Raw genomic sequence first — 24088 nt, forward strand, 5'->3', positions numbered from 1 at the left:
GAGAGGTGGCGATCGAATAAAGACCAACGAATTTTTAGTCGGATTTGATCTCGGATCTTTGGCTCACTAGAGCAGCGCATATCACTTTTTGCGCCACGATCGCTTGTTATATATTCGTTCGAATAAATTATTTTTATTTTATATCCCATTTTATGAGCTCGTATTTTAGCTAATGTGCACAGCTTTGCTAGTATTGATGAGCGATTGATTTTTCTTTCTTTTTAATAAAATTAATTAAAAATTAGTATGTTAGCCAAACTTAAGTTAGCGATTAATATCTTCATTTAACATTTAGTTCGCAATAGAATAAATTTAAAAATCATATATATTTAAAAAAATAAAAATTTATAGATAATGTGCATAAACATATAGGTACACAATATCATTATTTATATAATATGTACATAATTAACTAAACTATATTAGAGAAAAACAAACATTTTGCATTAAAGAACCATGAATATTTATGAGTACTATATTGCAATTAAAATATTATCGCAATAATTAATTAAAATGTTCCTACAAAATAACATCTTATTAACATCTGCCTTAATAATCTGGTTTCTCAACCGCACACCGTACTCGCAAAGCACATCCTGTAACATGGTTAATTCCTTATCCACGTCCGGTAGCCGGATAGAACTCGTTGGACACAACGGAGAAATCGGAGTAATCCTGGCAGCATCGCGTATGAAACTCGCCCGTGTTCGTGTGCTTCGATCTGCACACGTGCACATAGACGGTGATATATCTCACACCGAAATCGGAGTGTTATTAAGCACGGCTCGAATATTCATGATCGATATCCGGAGCTCTTTAATTAATGTCTGGATAATATAGCTGGCAAGCGGACTCGCTTAAGATATCTCACCTCACTGCTTTAATTATAAAATCACGAACACGAATCGTTCGTTTACCGTCGTAATACATGGCATTAGGAAATGCTAAATATAATCTCGTTAAAAAGCAAGATAAGAAAAAGATTTAGGTTTCGATAATTAAAATTAAAATACATACATAAAGACATTATACGTATTCCAAGATACGTCCAAGTTTCCACTCGCGTGTGAAACACTTCTGGTTTTAAAATAAGGCATTTTCTAATTATTTATTAAAAAATAAATATCCTCGTAAATAATAATATAGTGATTTGATTATCTTTTTCTCAATGTCATTATCATACACCATTCTTCCGTTCCCAAATAAAAAAAAAATTATCTCCAGCTTCCCAAACATGAGACGTTATACTCGGAAACTTCGAACTATACATTACTTAAAAGCTGTCGATAATCTCAAATCCGCCGAACTAAAAACCGCTGGCATATGCCACGAGATTTTCGAGTAACGCGATTAATGGCTCATCCATATCCGCTAACCGCGGATGGCGACCGTGAAGGTACAACGGAGAAATCGGAGTAATCCGGAATAATAAGTCGGTCGCAGCCGCGCGCACGGTTAAATCTCGGCACCGCGCCTGTGTATGCTCTTCCGTGCTCACCAGACGTGCCCGTCGGCGTGTAAGTGCTCTTGTCTGTGAACACGGACACGTATGGACGTGCACCGCGATTACGTCGGCGGCATTATCGGAAAGTGCATTACTGACGCCTGCCCTCGCGCGGATCTCCATCCCTGCCTGTACGCGAGATGCACTCAGCATGAGCGCGTTAAACGGCCCCTTACCTCCTGATCGGGGCTCAACGAGATCGGCCCGGAAGGTATTGCCGACGTTGCGATGATGCAAGCTAGATAGATAGCTACAGATAGGTACGGGGAAGTTCGTTGTATGTACGTAACCAGAAATTTCCACGCTTGAACGCTAATGTTAATGCAATCTAACGAAATAGAGATGCTAACATAAATATTTTATCAGCGAAGTTACTTTATGCATCTTAAATTTGTTTACGAGGCAAATCAGCGTGTTCAAAGCAATGAAAAATTAAGAAATTACTCTGCAAATTGAGAAACTGCAAAATTTATCAAATATAATAGATATGTCATTCCATAGTTTGAAGAGACAGATAAAGGAAGAAAAACAAGATTATGCAATAAGCGTTATTAAATATTACCAATCTCCAGCAAAGTTATCTTTCAAAGTATGTTTGCCTTAACGCTATTTTGAGAGGAGAGAAGAGAAGAGAAGAGACAGAGAAGAGAGAGAGAGAGAGAGAGAGAGAGAGAGAGAGAAGTTTTTTTTATCATAAACGAGTTAAAGATCAACCTTATAGATATCTTACTTGAGGGGTATAATGCAAATTTCGGACGAGGACGGTGTAACGGCCGTTTTTTGTAACGGATGTAGGAGTAAATGTGATACAAAGAATCGGTAAAGGGGATCAAAAGCAATATGACTATCATGAACGCAGATCTCCATTGCGTGCTAGATTTACGCTATAGGTAACTGCAGGCAATATGCGGGGCTATACTTATCGGGAACCTACCTATACGCAGTGCTTTGCCTTTTCTTCTCACATTTCTAAATGGTTAAGCGACGTTAAGAGAAATTTCTGTATGTATCTTTGTAACAAAATTTAATTATTATAAACCGTTCATTTTTATATTAATCACATCCCTATCTATATTTTCTCTATTCTTTTTTTTATTATTTAACGATTATACGCGTTATTTTTTAACAATCAGATAATATCTAGTTATCATTTCGTTATTACTTGCGTTATTTTGTTATATGTATAGAGATAAGATATCTCCCAAGACCTTCATTTCAATGACAAAATCTTAGATTACTTTAACCATCTCTTTCTTAAAGAAAATATCAAGAAATGTGTGTGTCGCAATCTGTTAACTTTCTAGATATTCAAATTTAAAATATTTCGATGACTGAGCAGCAATGATATATAAATTGATATCGAAAAGCTCTCACTTATCGCAAACGTGAAATATCCGAGACGAAGCGAAGACGCAGCGATCGTTCGAGCCGATTTCATTTTGCCAGTACATCCTGGCACGAAGGTAAAGGCATCGCGTTTCCAAGAGTCGAACTCGTGATTGGCAGATCGACGTAAGCCGCGTTCGTGTCGGGGCCGCCCCCGCTGGCGTGGAACACGATAAAGCGTAACTTTATGACAAGGTCTTGGTACACCATTCACGTGAAACTGCAGCTCGCAAATGGCTTGAACTTTGCAAGACGCGTTCGAATGTCTCTATGATGGGAGCCGCAATGAATTCCTTACAAGGACCATTGCACCACTCATGTATTTTTTCCCAAAAGCATTTCAACAATCTGACATACTGACATACTTCTCACATACTTCTGTTCAGTTGTCGAAAATAAATTCTTTTTTCTTGAAAGATTGCAATTTACGTTCAGCAATTACTTAAATGGCTAAAAAGTAAGTTAACGTTAAAGAATATTTTGCAGAATTTGATTTTTGGTACCTGCAATGCATGTATTAAATATTCAATTATTTTAATAATTTTAATGTCAATATTTGCAATCATAACAAGAAAACGTCTACGTAGAAATAAAAAATTTATAATCAATTTTGTGAAAAGAAATTTTACGTCGTATTACCCTATTCCCTCTCTTTCTAGATTGCCACTAAAATATTAATTCGACATTCCGACAAAGTTTTTGACAATGATATTTCTCGAATAAGTGCGTTTTCATAATAAAGTAGTCTTTGCTGCCATAATAATACTTTGTTAAAAACAATATTTAAGCAATATTAAAATTTAAAAAAATTAAATCCCCCTGTTACGTTATTATAATTTTCGTACGTGTAACTTGGTCTTTTTCGTAAAATTATTGCGGACCCGTTGTAAAGGAGAATCGCAATTTCCGTTTACTGCTTATTGCTTATCGATCGCGCACCTTTACCAATTCCCCAACAAAATCATCGCAATTTTGCGTGTCCAGCTTGCGTTACGAATCTTCGTGCATCGTTATCGCCGATAACAGTTGTCCGCTTCTGTACCATCGATTTATCGCGTGCTATCCTTACTTCAATATCACTCGAATCGAATGTTCATTGCGATACGTTTCACAAGATTTACGAGCGCTCAATTCTCTGTTGTCGAAATCGTCGTAGAGCAAAAGTTAGTTCTCACCACGATCTCCACGACCTTTTCTCAGTCCACATTCTTCTCTATACCAATCATCAGAACAATTTATTAAAACGTACGTTAGAAATTAGTAGTAATTGCATCTTTTCATTATTTTAATTTTAACAAAAGGATATAATATAAAAATATTTTACAATAATTCTCTAACAATTTATATTATACCAGCGAAATTGACACAATATTCTTCGCTAAATACATTACGTTAAATATGTAATATGCATATCTATTATTATGACATTTATTAATAAACGCGCGTCCCAATAATGACACTGTACATTTTCCAGCATCGTTACTGCATTATTAATTTGACCGCGCGTACGCGTATCTATATTCATTTTCCCATAAAAAGCGCCGCAACCAGTGAGAAGAAATCTGAAAGCGGGATACCCCGTTTTATCTTTTCATGAAAGTATACAAGCACAGCGAAAGTACAAGGCACATTTGCAGATAAAGAAAGAATGACGGTCCATTAATCTTGACTTGTTCTTTTCCAGTCATGAAAGACCTTAATAACGGAGGCGCGCTGTCGGCTGTGAGAGGCCGGCGCGCGGCGTAAGAATAACGTTCATTGCATTCGGGGTTAGCATGCCCATCATGTATGTAATAGTAGAGGTGTGTGCCGCGTACTCGTGTAGCTCCCGTTACCGGTGTTGGCCAGAAAATTACGGCGATTCGCTTCGGGAGAATTTTCACCGAGCCGTGACTTTAACCCTATTCGTAGATCCACAAATCGGTTCGTTAAGATTTCTGCAGCGTATTGCGCGAGCAAAGCGACTGTAGGAATAATCCACGTTTACATACGCACGTAATCGAAACTCTCTTGTGCTCTCTTTTCTCCCCGTCCCCCCCTCCTCCCACCCCTGAGCTCCTCCCTTGCACGATATTATCAATCTAGGCGAAGATCTAGATTAAAAAGATCTGGATTAAAAATCGCGCTGAATTATAAAGCTCGTGTGAGGTGGGAAATGTAGGGTATTACACGAGTTGATGGTATTTTATGGCCGCGCGTTGCCATAAATCGTGCGTCGGTCGCGTAATGATAAAACGGTGGTATAACGATATTAAAGCCGCCCGCGCGCGCAGTACATATTCTGTCAGAGACGGAACTGATTGTGAATAACAAGGTCATGTTTCTCCTCTAACTGGCAGCTTTTCTTCGTGGAAATACGCAGTATTATGCGGAGCGTGATAAAAAATATCGCAATACGTGCGTGATATATACGACATAATATGTACCTCTGAATGAAAAAAATTGTCGTTTATTCCATGAAGCAGACGCATTTGTAGTTATTACTCTCGAGACCGTGTTCATAACGGGATAATAAAGTAACCGAGGAAAAAAGCACTCGTAAAACGGCATGATAGATATGCATCTCGTATATACCTCATTAACGCTGATACCATTCGCTGTCGCACGCGAAATGATGAAGACTAAGGTACGGCCCAAAAACAGGGTGGAAAGAGGAAAGGGTGCCGTCGAAGCTGAAATGTACTGCAGTATCGAAAACGTTGTATATGTGCATTGTGATAGATGAAGCATTCAGTATTCGGCGATAACAGCATGTCTGTTCCCTGACTATATAGCTGATAGCTCGTGTTATGAGCAGATGATGGTGGATATAACTGCATACCGCAACATTCATGAAGACAATATTTACTGCCCGTAAATCCGTGAACGTAGATTAATCAACTGTTAATTGAGCTCGAAGTAATACAACTCAATAGAAAATAATTATCTACTCTTTCTCTAGTTTATTTTAAAAAATGTAATATTAAAAAACATATATTCGGACGCTTCGTACGCTTATTGTAAAGCAGTGAAAAGACATAATATAAAAATTTAACGGATACGATAGAAGTTCTTTACGATTCTAAGTTAAAAGCGTACATGGCGTTTCCCATTCTTCCGTTCCGGATGTGCGCGAACGCTCTCCTCACTTACTTGCACGAGCAGCTCGAAACACTCGCGTGCCCCGCGGATCTCAACGAGGCAAAAAGTTCGAAACTGAAAGAATCCCGCGGAAGGCGGAATCGAGGGAGAGGGGGGGGGGTGGTGAGACATGCCGGCCGCAAAACGTCAGTCGTAATTCGTAAGTAAAAAGTACTAGAAACTTTTTTGTACACTGTCAAAGCACCACCGTTGGGCTACTTCGCCGTCCCCGTCGGTTGTACCATCGATCTTGGTTAATTATGCAAGCTATGGTCGCGACCTTTAATGGCTTTAATAACGGAGGTGCACGCTGCGGGATGCAAAAGGCCGAGACATAAATCGCAAGAATACCCCCCCTTTCCGTCCTCCCGATCGCCTCTCACCCCCCTTCGAGTTACAGTGACATTTCCATTACGTAATAACGGCCAGGTAACGGTGGCGCAATTTTATTGTCACCGAAACTAATGAGAATGCAGCACCCTAATTATTAAAAGTAATGAGGCTGCAGTTAGCTGGCCGTCGCAGCGCGGCTGCGTGCATGATAGTCGATAGGTCAATCCGCAATCTCCGTTCCTCGTGCGGTCTAGGCCAAGGGATATGCTTATCTGAATTTCTCGGTAAGGGATCGCGTGTGTCTGAAGAAATTCGACCGCGAATCGTAATGGGGTTAACGAGATCTAATTTCGGGCCGAGACTTCAACACCGCCCGTATTGTAGCCATCAGTCTTTTTTAGCTTTGCCATTCGAAAGTAATTCAGTTCTTCGTTCAAGATCAATCTAAGTGAAAATGCACGATTACGCTGAACAAGTTTTGTGTGCTTTCTAACAAATTACAGCGATTGGCAAAGTGTACGCACAAATATTCCTTAATATTTTCATTCATTTTGTGTCTACATTGCCTTCACGATTCTATATTGATCAAGCTCTATTTATTGGGCCTTTTTGATCCTATATTAATACACCGATGCTTAATGGGCGGCGATACTTTGCGGCATTCACTTTAATTGCATCCGGTCTCCGTTTTTATTGATCTACGATATCTATTCTTCTCAGAGAATTTCAAAGTTCGCGAGCTTCGGTGATTAATCTTGCGAGGATTAATATTTATGACAATGACAAAGAAAGTTTCGCTTAATCCAACCAGATGGATCGCGATATTTTGATCGTTAATATTCTTCATCATAGTTAACCTTACTATTAAGTAAGCCCTGTGCCTATAGTTAGTGTCACTTAACACTAAAAATACCTATGGCCATGTACGTATGAGCGCACATAATCAATAATTACGTACATTTTATATTTACGTTGGCATTACGCCGCGGCGTAGAAATCTCGCACGATCCGACGATCGTGTATATTAACAGGATAAAATTAATCGGTAATTTAAAGACTCTTAATTGGAATTCATTTCAATTAAATTTCGATATTAAGATTGACAATTATATCATATTGCTGTACCAATTAGCTTATGAGTTTTTACATAGTGAATATATATTATAGAGAATATTTACGCTTTGAAAAACGCATTTATATATTCCAAAAAGCTGAAAAAAAGAGAAAAAAAGGTGCAAATAAAATAATATAAAAATTTTATTCGTAAAATATCTCTTATGAAATAATATAACCGTGAAAATGAACATGTTTCGTGTTTCAGTAAAATCGCAGTGGGAACTAAACGGAAAGATATAAAGCTTTCAAAACAATTTTAAACGTCACTGGTAATCACTTATAAATGCCACTTTTGTTTATGATTTTTATTCATAAAAAGCATCGCACGTATACTTTGTTCTCGAGATCTAGTTCAATGGCTCGTTATCTAAATTCCCAAGAGCATCGCGTGTCCCGTAGATAAGCCCACAACGAATCTGTAATAGGGACGATGGAAACTAGCCGAAGTGCTGAGACGACGTCGTCGTCCTCGTCGTCTGGCGAGGTATCGTCGAGATCTACCGGGTTTATCTACGATCTTAGTTAATCGTCGACATTCGTAATCGCGGCAACAAGATGAAAAGGGCAACGAATAGCAATAAAGACGATGGAGAACGACGTCTTTGTCCGTCCATGTCGGTGTCGACTATGTTTCGCCTGTATCTTCGATCTCGGTTATTCGCGCCGAGAACGCTACAACCTCATCGTTTACATTCATAACCAGAAGCACGTTCGCGATGGCAAAAGCACGGCGAATAGTGTCGAAGACAATGAAACTAACGTCTTTATCGCGATCGTCGCCGAGGTCATTCCTGCAACGACCGGGCACATCGCCGATAATATGGTTTCATTTAGAAAGACAGTTAATTTTTACTGTGCCATAATTTTAGATTGAAATCTTTGGATTGCCGTGATCAGCCCGTCTTCAACCATTGGTGCGTGTATGATAAAATAAAAAGTAGTAATAAATAATAATGCCGGAACATATTATAATATATACAGTATTATAATATATACAGTATTATATAAAAGCTAATTACTCGGAATATGAAATGTCTATTTAAATTCTTCCTTATCGCTAAAATTTGAAAAGATTTTCTCTAAAACGGAATCGTTGTGCAATGACATATAATAATTAATACCTAAGAGCAATAGCATTAAAGCCATAACATTATAATGTTGGAGTATTAATAAAGCAATGGCACAGTTCTCCCACCGGGGATTAATGATAATTATATCGAAGCATTGCTGTTCAATTATTACATACGATGGTATTATCAATATTTCATATATCCCAGACTGGAAAGCTAATTGGAATTAATCAATTTCCTCGGCTTCCGTGTGTAATATTCGGATAAAAATGTTTTGTTAAAAAACTAAAACTCACAAAATAATTCACATAGCAATTTATTTTTGGGAATTTTTATTAATTTACTATTGGAGTTATTCAACGAACAAATAAATAGGAATTCGAGCAAACAAACAGAACTACGAAAAAGCAGTAACAAAAGGGGAGGAGGAGAGAGAAAGAGAGAGATGACAAGCGTCATTCCTTGTGCATGAATAATATATGCGCTTACGAAGAGACTACGAAACAACTTACGCTATTGTAGTCGTACTTGTGCAACAATTTCCATTAACTCTCGCACCGTAGATCCGCTAATGCTAAGAGGTCGACGTTTAATAAGTCCGTGTCTTATCCTCATCCTTATCTACGTCCTCGTCTCCAAAACATGTTCCACTTAACGTCCGCGACTTTATAGCAGAGATGGGCAAATAAAATTTTATCTAGTTCGTTATTCAATTATAATTTTATCCATATTATCTATATTATTCATATTATACTGTTATTTGTATTATTCGTTATCTATATTTGTATTATTCGCTATTCACGTTGTTCGTTATTCGTATTAATAACTGCATGGAAAGATTTAAATTGCTATATATCCTGTATTAAGCATTAATATGAGCATTAATATGTAATTTAATTTCTTTCTGATTGTGTAACGTAATTTTCTGTTTAATTTTATTGAATTTGCTTTGCTTTCTTGTTAATTTTCTATGTTTTGAAAAGAAAACATATTTCCAACAAAAAATGTTCAGTAATTTTATATTTATACTACCATTAGTAATGTACAAATAATCATTATTTACAGCTTTGAATTATTATTATATTATTCGACGTAATATAACGTAATAATATTATTCACGTAATGTTATTCGTAACATTCGGTACATAGTATTATTCGTACAAACAATAGATAACTGCTACCTATATATTATTCATATAATTATTTAGATAAGAATTTATTTAAATTGCCGTTTAATCGAATAAGAATTTATGTGTCACTTACGAATAACTTATGCCTATTTTATTTCTTATTTATTATTCGAATAAAATTTTGCCCGTCTCTGCCTTATAGTTCAAAACTTATGTATATCTATAACAGTGTATAAGTAACTTCTGATTATCCACTAACATTTAATACGAAAATTTTGGAGGAAAGACACATCTAATATTATTATTGAGTCGACATTCGTGGATGCGGCAAAAATGTCAATAATATTTTATAAATAACAATTTAGCGGCGATATATTTTTCTCGTGATGTAATCTCCGTACAATCCAAAGAAAGAAAATCCAATGAATTCATTCAGTGTGATGAGTTCAGTGCATACTACGTAGCTATTTCTGTTGAACTTCTTTATAGAAAAGAAAGCAGCGCAGAATGCAAATGTATTTTACATTCACATAAAAATGCCATGTCACAAAAGGTTAGAAAAAAATCAAACTTAAACGTCTTCTCGAGAGGAATTGCGAGCCGATATCAACGTTAAATGATCCAAACCAATCATCTGTCGTATATTACGTTCGGGAAATTGCGCCCATATTTGCGCGATAATGACTGCCATAGAACGATAGAACCTTTATGCCGTGCAACGAATATTGTTTTCGTTGAACGAAACCTTCGTGTCGTAGGAACGTTAGCAGACAAAGCGGGAAATTTTCTCGGCGGTTCCAATAGAAAATACGTCTCTTTCGGCATCGTCGGTTGCTAGGAACGAAGCACAACGGGGCTAAAGAAACGCTGATAGTGATTTAAGCGTCATCGTGTGCCGTCGCGTTTAATGGGAGCGCCTTGTTCCTCTCGCGCACTACGTCCGCCCGTCGCTTACCTAAATACCGGAAGTAGTTTTCTCGGGAACGTCGACACGCTCGCATCACGGCGCGGCCCTGCTCAAACCACACGGAGAAACAAAAAATACACGAAAAGGAGGATTACCCACGCTTATCAGCTAAAAAAAAGAAACCCAAATGACACATAAAATAGACAAATTACACAGAGACTATCAATCAGAGGAAACTAAAAAGCAGAATTTTATCAGATGATTTATTAGATGATATAAGAGAGGAAATTGTATAACTACATGACATAAAGGTATAAAAAATTATTCTGTCTCTAGTTCTCTTAAATTATGCAGAGATAAATTGAATTAAGTTAAAACTAAATTAAACAATAGTTAATTTATCGTAATTATTACAAATCACCATGTTGACAAGTTAAATATATTATTGCTGATTCATATTATAAACTAGCTTACCCGTGCTTCGCTACGGTATGTAACTACTTTAAATAAAAAACCAAATCGCTATCTCATCAAGAATAAGAGATATTAAGGAATCTGTGAAAACACATTTTATCCCTTAGGAGTTGAATTTTTAACAATCCCTTCTTATATATATATAGTGGATGCTTACGTCATTCTCTCAATTTTATGTTTCTAGGTTTAGGAGTTTGGGCTGGACGGTGATGAGTCAGTCAGTCAGTCAGAATATTTGTTTATATATATATATATAGATAGATAGATAGATGTTACTTAATTAAAAATAAGATTAAAAAAAAAAAGATTTCTATAATAATATATTAAATAATAAATAATTAATTTCTTTAACGACATTGTAAGAATATTATTAACGTGCTAATTTATTTTTAAATTTATTATATGTATATCCTTATACATCCTGTCGATTTTGAATAAATGTATTTTCTTTGATAATACATTCATAAATAGCAATTTGTTGTACGATATTGAGAATTGATAACAAACACAGAGGAAGATTTTTTTCCCACAAGATAGAAGGAATTAACTCAACTTTTACGAACTTAATCTCTTCATAGAGTTTATAGGTAACTGCCTTGAACACTCGCGTTATTATTCTCCTCGCATCGTTTCAGACGCTTGACAAAAACCTTAACTTATTGAACTTATTCGATTAAAGCCATCTCCACCTATATACTCGCAATAAAGTTCAATGACCGTAAACGACGCCAGGCTCAGTGGTGAGTGGCCTCGTATCGGTCTCCCATTCTCACATTCATGGGAGAGCTAAGTTAACTCACACGACGTACAATGAAATGAAGCATACAAATAGGATCCGCGAGGAAAATAGAATTGAATATTGTATAGATTTGAGTCTGTGAGCCGATAGCTTTCAAATAGATAAATTAGAAATGAAAATAACGGTCCGTGAAACAGAGCAACGAAAACTTATACGGTTAAACAAAGGAAGATCGACCATAATAAATACAGTTATACTACATTGTAATTATGTTACGTTAAAAATAAAATAATTTCGATCTTTGAAATCTTACAATAATCTTATCTATCCTATTTTACGGGGTGTGTGCTACAAAACCGGAGATCCCATAAGCGCCGAATATACATATGCACAGCCGAGGGGTTAAAGCGACCACGTATTCCCCACCGTCGTCATAACCCACATAGAGGGCATCACACCGAGAGGTAGAAAGGGGCTGGAGGGTGCCCAATGACGTCAGTTTCGCGCGCACGAGCTTACACAGATGCGTCGATAACCTACCCGGACGGATGCTGTGTTCTCTCTGTATTCCCATCGACATGCGTTTCGCGGATACAACGTATCTCCGCGTACGTGTCTATGTTCATTCGAATCCGTTCACCTAAACATCTGTATCGAAAAATCAAAAAAATCTGTCACGCACCGCAGATTCGATTGCCCTGACTCTTGGGAAATACATGCGATTCACGTAGAAAGGCAGGATTAAGTTTCAGTGAGGAGACTGTGAAAGCAAGTTTCGAACGGCATCGAGACTTAAAAGAAGATAAAATAGAGACGACAATAAGACAATATAATCCCATTCTTTGACAAAGAAAACAGAAATTGATATATGGAGTGTATAGAAATATGGAAAGGTCAGAAGTAATGAGATGCCGAAAGCGGCCGAATTAATATTGGGCCAAATGAAATTGAGGGAAAAGGTCAGAATCATGCATAATGCGCGTAGGTATCGTTTGTAGGCCGATATATTGCACCGACGTAGCTCGTGAATTAATTGGAGCGCATTAGTTCCTTTCCAAAGACTTTTTAATTCACGGGCATATTAATAAATAATACGCATTGCCTAATAAATTATGTAGGATACGTTGGAAATAGAATAAATTAAACAAATGATGAACGTATACTAATCAATTGAATCGAACAGTTATCAAACAATATAATTTTATAATTTACGAAAATTCATACAGATATCTGATGAATCATAAAAGCGTCAATATACGGCATGAAAATCGTTCAAATTTTTTGAAATGTTTAATTGTAATGTGTGATACAATTTATATATATTTATATAAATATTGAATAAACTGTAGATTTTATCGCAGATTTACGTTATTTTCAGCATTGCTGATCTCTTTTATTCAGATATGTCATATTATCTTAAGGCGCTTTACGATATTTCAAAATACATCACACTTGATACGGCGTAATCGTCACGTCTGTCACCTAATGGAGATGAAAAAGTAGCTCTGTCTGCCCCATCAAACTGACATGAGTGAAACCATAGATGACATTTCTTTCTTTTTTTTTTTCAAGTATGCTCAACCTTCGAGTCAGCGAAATTTCTCTCGCGTGTACGGTTTTAGCAATCTCGTCTACGTGCGCCGATCGATCGGGCGCCGCCGGCCGCGCCGCCCGGCCGGTGATTCGCAAGATTTTTGTGTATCGGCAAAAGCTCGGTGGCGCGGAAGAAGTTTGCGCACGCAAAAGGAGCGAGAGAGGATGATGAGCGGTTCGCTTTACGGACAGTGACAAATGGATCCGCCGCGGTCCATCATCCCACGTCCCGAAATGTATCTCGCGACGTTACGATTGGATGGATGTCTGCTCATATCTGGGCACGTCCCATTTCGAATTCTTCTGCCGGTTTTTTTCCATGTTATCTGGCCTGACCTCGCAAACGTCGCGCCGATCTTGCGAGACCATTACGCACGTTATTTATTATCGCCTACCGTACGAAAATAGTATCTTCCGCGTGAACACTGTTGTCTAGATGTGTATTTTCGTATAGGACATCGAGCAATTACTCGAGGAAAAGACGACGATACGCACGCGTCTCAGGTCTCAGCTTAATAGTACTTTGACTTTGAGAAATGATCGAACCAATCTCTCAAACATCGCGGTCTATATCTTTGAAAGCCTATAAAAGATCCTTTAAAAGGCCTCGTAAGAAATAATTGTGCAAAGGTTATCACATTTATTGCAAAATCATGTGCTGCATTAAATACAGGTATTCATTATATATTGAGAAAGATTTTAATGTTAAATAACATAAAGCTTTATCTCGGCAAAAATCTTTTAGCGATGCAGTTCGCAGATTAATCCCCAGAGATATTCGTATTAATTATCATATTCCAATGCTGATATTATTAATCTATCGAATAAATTTGCGGTTAAAAGCCAATAAGTTTTATCAGATTCAAAAGCGTGCATATAAATAACAATTATTATCCAGGGAATGAATGGGGGAGAGGGGAGGGAAGACAGGAAGAGAAAGATATAAATATATAGATGAAGAAATATGAGGACTAAAGTTTTCAACTGTGATATCGATAAAAAGGAAACACGTGGCTCTAAACGGAAGGATGCGATCGCATACTTATGACTTCCTGACTCTCCCGCAACGGTGGATCGGCGCCGAAATTAGCGTAAATCACACTGAAAAACGTAACCGCTCGTGCAACCAGCTCTCGCCGATTATATATAGCGTCCGGCGACCGGTAGTACATAAAGTCGCTTTTTCGTCCGTAGTTCGCTCGCTCGCTTACCATGAATAATTCATAACCGAACCTCGTACAAACGCTAGATGTTTGGCAAGGAAGGATTGGCCTCAGGATTTAGAACAACACAAGAGAAAAAAAAGGAAATGATGCGAGAAATCGCGACAATCAACCGATCGAAAGAGAGAGAGGAGATGGAAGCGATACAGCGTCTCCGTATAGTCGATAACTTCTTAATTGCGAGGAGAGACTCTTACAAAAGCTTCGAGACTTCCGCCTTTCAAAGACACCAACCACTCGACGTGGTCGACAATGTCGGGGAAGTTGCCGGCAGTTGTTTGACATTAGTCTGAAAATAAATTGCGCAGAACATTGTTAATTCAAATGTCAGGGAACGAGGTCGACAGAAGCATCGTCAAAAATATATTTATTCCTAGCTCCGGAATATCCGGAAAAATAAAATATGTTTCTCATGCACATTTATTATCAATATTTATCTCTGCGTCAAAAAATATATATATCTCTACGAAGTCATACACATTACGAAAATTGAATTTGTTTGTGACGATAATTTTATGTAAACATTTGACCGAGACTGAATATCGGTATTGAAATTACATATCAAGATATATTATTTGTAATTGTGTGTGATTGTAATTAAATAGTGATACAATTGTAAAAACAAATTTGCATTTGCATATATATGATACAACTATTTATATATTTTTTTAATTTAGCAAACAGTAAAAAATAAATAAAATTAGGTTTAAGACTAATGAGATTGAATATCGAAGTTAAATTCATATAACGATCGAACAAAAAAAAACTTTTCATCCGCTTCAGTTTACTAAAAGTAATCCTGAGTTTGCTAAAAGGACAAAAGAGCAGAGAAAAAGCAACTTGCTACTTATATGCGTCGATCTGAAGCTTATTGAGCTAGAAATAAACGTAAATTTCTAGAAAAAATTCTTGAGATGGTTGCTCATCATTCCTTAAAGGTAGGAAAATAGCAACGAATCGGAAAGAGAAAAAAGAAACAAGAGAAGTAGACAGGGCAAACGGAAAGGAATACAAGCTGGCAGAGAGTAAAAGGATGCACAGGTTCGTGTGCAGAAGAAATGTTGGAGTCGGGGGTCAAGAGCTCTTGGAAATCCGGGAGATTGAAATTCGAGGCATCTTCGTCCGCTCGGACGGTCCTCCTTATTTACGAGACTTTCAATTACACCGGCTCGGCCCAGGCACCCGTAATGTCTCCCATTTTTCTTCGGTACTCGCGTACCACGTGACTGTGCCACGGTAATACTATTAAATCAGCGGTTCGTACAATTGCACTGTGCGATCATCCCTCTACTTGCGACCAACGCGCTATTTTGCGCTATTAAATATTAAAGCAACATCAAGCGGAATTTCTGCGATATTATTAATTAAACATGGGTGGTAGGTTGATAAATATCGCGCGGTCAGGGAGATACGCATATTAAATATGATGAGGCACGTTCGCAATTACATTAAAGAATTATGAGAATGTGACTAATAAATTTTTGCGACCGGAATTTCTGATTAAAGTTTGATATAAAATTATCAATCGACCTAATTTCGATTAAACATGTTTATCCATCTCGAGCAACATTAATTTAACGTTACGCCGCTACGCATGTGAAAGCAGCGAAGCTCTGTACACTGTTCGAGTTCATAATTCGAAATAACACGGAACACAGCAAGAAAAATGAATCTTCCACGAAGCACCAGGAGAGACTTTCTCGTGAGATCTAAGGAACGGGCGAGCTCCTGAAAACATTGTCTGGCGCTTTTGAGGCAATGAAGCATGAAACGCTTAACTATGGCGTGACATTTCTCCAACGGCCTTCCTGAAGACTCGTGAAAGAGACGCGCGTCCTTTCGTCTGGAACATATAGCCACCCACGAAACCTCTCCCCAGCCTCGCAAACACTAGACCTCGAAGGATGCCTTTCATATATTTCAAACGATCGAAAATGTCATCTCTCTCTCCACGGATGGTACCCCGCCCTTTGCTCTCTTTCACGAGCGAACAGAAGGATTCAGATCGCTCGATTCGAAATTGATTAAAGAAGTTTATAGGCAGTAGAATCTTTACGTTTATGTTTATACAAAAATAACAAAGGATATCATAGGTAAGATGTCCGAAATTTAAATATTGATTTGAAGTGAAAAAAATTCGTCCATTATATTGCGTACATTTGATTGTACAGTGCGTTAACAGAATAAATCATGATGTAAAAACGGAACACTGAAATATTTCTCTAATTAAGTGTTCCATTTTTCTTTGTGTCATTAAATAATTAATATAAAGTTTAACATAATTAATTGTATATATAATTATTACAAACGCGATATTTCTACGAATAAACCTACATTTTTGTTAAATAAAGCAATTCACTGATTTCTCTTTATCGTGCGCGCGTGTAATTGTCTTCAAAATTATTTTATAAGAATATTTCTCTTTATTGCTACAAAATATTTTAAGCAGCAATCTTACGGAAATAAAGTCGACTCCTCATGATGTGCCGAGAAACAGTCTATCTATATTTTCGCGCGTGTATCTACACGATATCATCAACACCGCATTATTCGCACCCTTGTTCCCAGAGTAGATATCTGCGTTCAATCGATACGACCAACCTCTGACCTATTATCGCAGCTTGGCAGCAAGTTCTTCTTCGTTATGAGATATCGTTTCGCAAGACTTAGATTATGGTTGCAGCCAATTATTCCGAGAAAACTATTTCCGAGACGCGTAATAAACGATTAAAGGTACTTTGTTCGCTAAGATTATTGAATTGAATTTTGATTATTGAATTTTGTTCTAAAGCATTTCACAAAAATAATAATGGAATTAATTATAATTTGTTATATACAATATATATATCTATATGTTATTAATTCTGTAATTAAATTATCAATAAAGGATTGTAGAAGCAATCTATCATATATGATATTGACCGTAATTATAGCAACTCTTCTCTTAGATTTTAAATAGCAATTTCTGAATTTAATAATTTTAATAATTTAAAATGAATAATATTACTAATATCATTCACTTTCAAAATTTTTAGTTTTGCATAAAGCTATTACATAAACTAATTGCATAAACGAATAGATACAATCTCGAAATGGTAATTACCTCCGCAACTAAAGAGCTTGATGTTTTGAATCACAAAGTAGACTGGGATACTTAGACAGCGGTTATTTCCTTGATTTATAATTGATTACGAAATCCCGTGAACCTAATCGCGGGGACACATTGTAGATCGTATAACTCACGCTTAGAAATCTTGGTCAGTGGAATAGAACGCGGCAAACATGCACGATCTTGATTAGTCTAATTCGTGCAACGTGCAACACTTTACAAGCTCGCCAGGTTTACTTACTTCCATTGTAGGACTATGCGCGCAAGCTGATGTACGATACGTCTCTCGAGCATTCTGCTGACTCACATGTACATTGGTTGTAGGGTCAAGGCTTTTCTTACGTCTGTTTTGCTCAATGATACCGGAGTAACGCACGAATCAGGCACGCACGACACTATTATTAACCTAGTTCGCGGAAATTATCAATGACTTCTATCAGACGTCGTTTATATTTGAAAATTAATCACTTTTGTTGAGGCGATAAATGCTAACCGTGAGTTTCGCGAAATTCATGCTGATACATCAATATAATGTTCTCATTTCATTATCTTATTACATTATCTCTTTTCAACACTATCTATCTACTGCATTGCCTTTATATGTTTACTTGGCGGACAAACAGAAATGTTGCATGTAATTTCAGATAATTTTAATCAACCAACATAGATTAACGTAAACGTGCCTCTTATCATATGTGCTATTGTTTCGTAAAAATTAAAGTTTTTTATTCATACCGAAAATATAACGCATTATCATAAAAAATTCAGAGCAAGAAAAATTATCTTTAATGCAAAATACAGATTATCGTAAATAAAACAAGATTACGTGCACCCGCGCAATGCAATTTCTGCACTGTCTTTTTTGTTCCAATTAAAACACGCAACAAAGATATTGCATGACCTAATCAAGGTCGTTATCATACGATAGCTTTGTGTGATTCGGGAATCAACACCGCGCCAAGTGATTACGGTACGATCTTGGTCAGCCCGCTGAGCCAAGCAGAAAACGTTTTCGGATCAAGTTGCTCCACTTAGCGGAACCGGAATCGGCTGCAGCGCCGTTGTAGCCATTAGATCGTGCTCTCGTAGGTACCTACTGCGGAACCATATCAGCTCGCGGACTCAAGGGCCGTTTGTTTGGCTGACCGAGACCATCCGTATCTACTGACCCGTTAAGTCAAGAACAGACCCGCTGTACTTTATGCCCCAAACCCTTGGACGTATCTACCTCTCACGGTCGTTTATGTCATACGACAGGCTGTTACAATATCTTCTCTCGAACTTGTCTTTCGGATAATGCTAATATCAGTATCTACATATCAGTTCAGAAGTTTGTGACTGCGTCCTAAGACAGTAGTACAATTTGCAACAGGCTATTTTGACACCATTAATTTAAAGTTCTTTGCTTGGACTAAAAAAATATGCAACATATTGTCACTAAAATGCTTCATTGCATTTTATGAAATAAAGTGAATCGTGATTCTTTACTATAATTGTTATAATAACAATAAAATTATTATATACCTATATTATTCGTAAGAAAAATATTCTCAAAAGAGGATTCTCAGAAGAAAGATGCTATATCATATTGTTATACATAATTTTAATGCGTGCCAATGCTTATCCACTAATATAGTTATAATAACGATAACATTTTATTAACTGAATTGAAATCTATTTCTCATCCTTTCGAAAAAATTCTTTTAATCACATTCTAGCTAGCTTAGCTGGAAATATTGATTAAATATAAATAAATGCTAAGAGAAACGTATAAAAAGATTGTAATTATTATAATTTTAAAATGCTGATTTTTATAAGGGAAATCTGAAATATGAAATTGTTGTTTGTTTGTAGAACTGCCGGCGGTAGTATGCTGGGCGACGTGAACATCTCTGCGATACTGGACTCCTTTTCTGTCAGTTACGATAAAAGAGTAAGGCCGAACTACGGAGGTGAGTAGAGACTCGAGTTTCCCCATCTTACGATAAACGAGATCATTCGTGGATTTTATACCATGCGCAAAACTTGTCAATTCGACACATTCAATGTGTTTGATTAATGTTAATCATTTTCTAATTAATTCGCGCCTGTGAGGTAATACGCGTTCTAACAAGTTTTGCGTTCGGCACAAAGCCTTTTCCGTCTCATTGTTTATGATCGTTGCACTGTTACATGAATCTAAAACGTTACCTTGCAGCTAACGAAAATGAGAGAGTTAGACTGGCGAAAGAGACTAAATATTGACAGACCGGCAAAACCAATCAATTGGCGAACGAACAAAAAACCAGCATACGTTCTTTTAATTCCACTTCGTTCGCTGCAAGCGCAGAAAAAAGCTTTTTACGTGTGCTCGGATTAAAAAAAACCTGCTACCGTATTCCAACCTTTAATGCAGTGCTGAGATAAAAGAAACTAAAGAACAGAAGACGGTGGGATAGATGTGTACGCAGGATTTGACTAAAAACATTTAATACGCGAAATCTATACGGGGATAAATCAAGACATAAAGCGCAAGCTTTCCGATTGCCTGTAACACAATGGCGCGACAACAACGACTAAAGCTTCGGCGAAACGCTCCAGGAAATATTTTTGACGTCGCTTATCATCTCCCACGTTTTACCCTACAAAAACGAGCTTTCGAGCGTACTAAAGCTTTCATAAAACAACTCTGACAGGAACAGTGCGGCAGCACGTGTACGCGAATCGCATCCTGTTTCCCGGCAAAGGAGTAATTTGCAGTTTACCACGCGGCTCAACCGCGCGACTACCGAAAAAGAAATACCGATAAAACGATGCGGCAGACAGCGCGCTGAGCGCGCGCGTTTCTATCGCAGAGATAGAGAACGGCACGTGACTCCCCGAAGATAAAAGTGTAAAGCACAAAAGCGTTCTCTTTTAGCTCTTGATTAATCCGCAAAGTACACAGTTTGCACGTAATACGTAATAGGTAGGTACCGACTTTTGCGCGTGAACGGCTATTTCGAATAAATGCCAGACGTCTATCGACTGCGAGCGCGATACGCGATTTTGCGGTCGAATAAACGCGATGCTTATAAAACATAGGGGATATTAAAGAACCATTAGTCCAGTTTCGAACGAGCACGCTCGCCACTCGGAGAGTCAGTTAGAGGCAATTAGTGTCTGGCAATTGACGGCCTGTCTCACTTTCGGGCTCGATAGGCCTGGCCAAAAAGTCCCCGCGCGCGTTCAGATCGGTTTCGCGGCCCGATTATCGATGCCGAGATATAGCTATACGATCATGATTCATATATGTCGATGATTCTATCGCGAAAAAGTCATATTTTCGGGGATGACCTCGTGGGGGTAGGGCGGGGCTGGAGCTGGTTTCGATAAAACTCGGATCGATGCTGGGACGCCCCACGGGGTTGCCACGGGTTACCGTTAACGGCATCTCCGCTCCCGACTACACCGAGACGCAGTATCTCGCCTTCAATTACGATTTTGACTTTGATTTTGTCGTTGCGTCGTATATAGCAGCATCTTTTGTCCCGGATTCTATTTCGAAACCGCACTCACATTTCGGCTCGGTGTCGCGATTGCTAAGACGTAACGCTTCGGTTTCATAATAGCTGCTCTATTTTTCTCCCCCCAAAAAAAGGATACAGAATTTGATTGACCGAGATTAATCATTTTAGTTCCACATTTTCGAAGAAGCTAAAATCGTTGACCGACATCTATTAGTCTGGTAGATATTCTTGCGTGTGCTCGCAGTTATAATTATTACTATTATAGGTCAGATATAAAAATCGAAAAAGAGCGGTTAACTGAATAATTCAGCTTCAATTCGTATGCTGAAGATAGTTAAAATTACAAATTGCAATTATCTGAATTCTCAGCTAATGCGCAATAAAATAAAATAAACACATATTCCACGTACTGTCGTTTAATTACATTCCGTACAATTGTTAAACATGCAAAGTGTCTATATTATATGAATATTATTCAATTAATTCAATTTATTAAATCTGCAACCGCGCACGAGAATTGTTTCGCCTCAACACTATACATAAAACAATTCAAAATTTACCAACTAGCCTTCAATACAACAACACGCTTTACTGTTGCAATTGATGGAGAGATCGTGGTAAAAATATATATTTGCTTGATTTTCCAAGCTACATTTCGAATAAAATGCATTAATGATAGCTCACTCTGCAGTAAACTCGGGCTGACTGTCAAGGTATAAAAGGCGATCGTTTCATTTTCCGGCGGGATCACGTATACATCAGGTTGCTATCGGCAGATCGCAAAAAAGCGCACTAAATGTACCGTCTAGATTCGAATCGCCGATATCCGCGCCTCTCGCCGCTCCCGCGTGTATCGATACACGGAGAGATCCCCCGGGAGGATACGGAGTTTCTAACATTTAAAATTTAGATCGGTACGCGGACATTACGGAAACGGACACGAGAATATCGCGGGCCGACGGGATAAACCGTGCCGCCTGCCGCTGCTCTCTTTTCGATTCGTAGTGTGCTTCATTGGATATTCCCCGGAGCGCAGCCGGATTTTTAAACACGAGCTTCGCCGCTGCCATCCAAGGCCTACGTAAAATGACAAAATACGTGACCAGAAACTCGGAATGTTTGCACTCCATAAACTCGTTGTCGTAATGACAAACAAAAACTTTTCGCATTCGCGTTAGAAAAGAAACTCCGACAATGATAAAACCACAACGTTGACCTATTGTTAGATACAGCAAAAAAATTGATTAAAACAATAGAATTTTATACGTGCTTTATTTATTTCATAAATATATACGTTATGGATATTTAATATAGTTATCAAGTACTTTTTTTGTTTACGAAATAACGAGAAAACATCTATAAACTATTTATTTTGTTAAAGATAATGTATTAAATTTATTCAGTATAATATTCGACATTACATAACGCACAACAAAAGAAACAAGACATATACGTAAATATAAAAACAGTTATATAGTTTAGCTGTATCGGTCCACGCGGAAATTGATGACTGCGATTTTTCAATCCTATGCACTACGGCCGATTATTAATTTTTGTTCTTTTTCAGTTGCATCACATGTGTCTGGAATATTTTTTAATCTTTTTTTTTTCGGAGTATGCTCTCTCATGGGCGATCGGTTTACACAGGAGAAGCATACAGGCGCGTTTCAATTAACCCGATACCACGTCGGCCGTGCGTTTTCCAGCATGTCGCGAGAACGTCATTGTGAAATATGTGTCCCGTATGGGATGTTCCTCGGCTATAGGGGCTTTAAAAACATCCTAGAAATGGAAATGAAGATATATCGGTCGAGTGGCGCGCGATGGCGTTGGCAGAGCCGTTGTTTACGAGTCAACTTTATCGCGAAAACGCCAGCGTGAGCACGTATATGCGGCGGCCTCGCATTCCCTAACCCTTTCCATCGCGCTCCCACGGCCCCCTCGCTCCCCGCGCGCCCGACCGGGTTCTTCCCATCTGTACCTGATTTCCCGCCTTCCTTCACCCTCCGCCCGAAATTTCGTCCATAAACTTTTCTCTGCGGTGAGATACTGCCTGATCGGGCGCGATTACATTTTTCCGCTTCGTCTTTGCGGCCGATCAATTCGACCGGCAGCAGCTTCGATTTCGTGCCTCACATCTGGGCACGGACTCCTGAAATTTTCACGAAGACCCTCGTCAGGTCTTTGAATTTAGATTTTCGCAAAGATTACGGGAGAAATAGCTTATGTCACGTCGCATATTGAAATACGTGACCGTAAACGACTGTTTATGGCCACGTATTTTAATGGATGTACCTTAATTGAAATTCGTTAAATTGTATTAAAAGATTTTATTAAATTCTATTAAAATTTATTAAAAAGTAATTGCAACTGCGACGAGAGAAAAATATATTATATAAAATATATTTTCGAATAATCGAGCAATATCAGGCATGTTAAAAAAAATGAAAAAAAAAGAGAACAAAAATTTGGCGAAGATAATTTTATAACATGCTTTAAAACTTGATATACCAGCTTACAGCTTTAAATAAACTTTAATAACTTATTCGCCTCAATTAAATCCGCGCGCGTGTAACATAAATCGCTCGATACAAAGCACGTCACAGCGCTGCGCATATAGATTAAGCCTATCTGCAAAACCGTCGTTGTGCAACTATGATGACAACCGAGCACACGTAAATTAGCGCATAAATTATTATCGGACATCGTCTAATCGAAAGCGATTACCACTTTCAGCGATCCATCCAACGTAGCGACCTCACCAACATATACCATTTCGCATTCACAGTAAACTCATAGAAAAGAACCGGAAAAAAAGAAACGAAAGAAAAAGAAAAGCAAATCTGTGTGATACTTGTAATTAACGAACGAATGCCATATACAGTCACTCTCACCG

At 37.8% G+C, this 24088-nt stretch overlaps 2 protein-coding genes across 23 annotated transcripts in view; one reads left to right on the forward strand and one right to left on the reverse strand.

Moving 5' to 3' along the window:
* Positions 1 to 24088, reverse strand: part of LOC139816504 (uncharacterized) — a 178789-nt gene that overhangs the window by 114139 nt on the left and 40562 nt on the right. The window lies entirely within an intron of this gene.
* Rdl (Resistant to dieldrin) overlaps positions 1 to 24088 on the forward strand; it is a 77670-nt gene that overhangs the window by 16959 nt on the left and 36623 nt on the right. For all 21 annotated transcript variants that reach the window (XM_071784036.1, XM_071784037.1, XM_071784038.1 and 18 more), the window contains exon 2: positions 19559 to 19656. In XM_071784036.1, the coding sequence (XP_071640137.1) occupies positions 19559 to 19656 (98 nt within the window). The remainder of the gene's footprint in view (positions 1 to 19558; positions 19657 to 24088) is intronic.

Source organism: Temnothorax longispinosus, chromosome 7 (assembly GCF_030848805.1).
Source record: "Temnothorax longispinosus isolate EJ_2023e chromosome 7, Tlon_JGU_v1, whole genome shotgun sequence".
Taxonomy (NCBI): domain Eukaryota; kingdom Metazoa; phylum Arthropoda; class Insecta; order Hymenoptera; family Formicidae; genus Temnothorax; species Temnothorax longispinosus.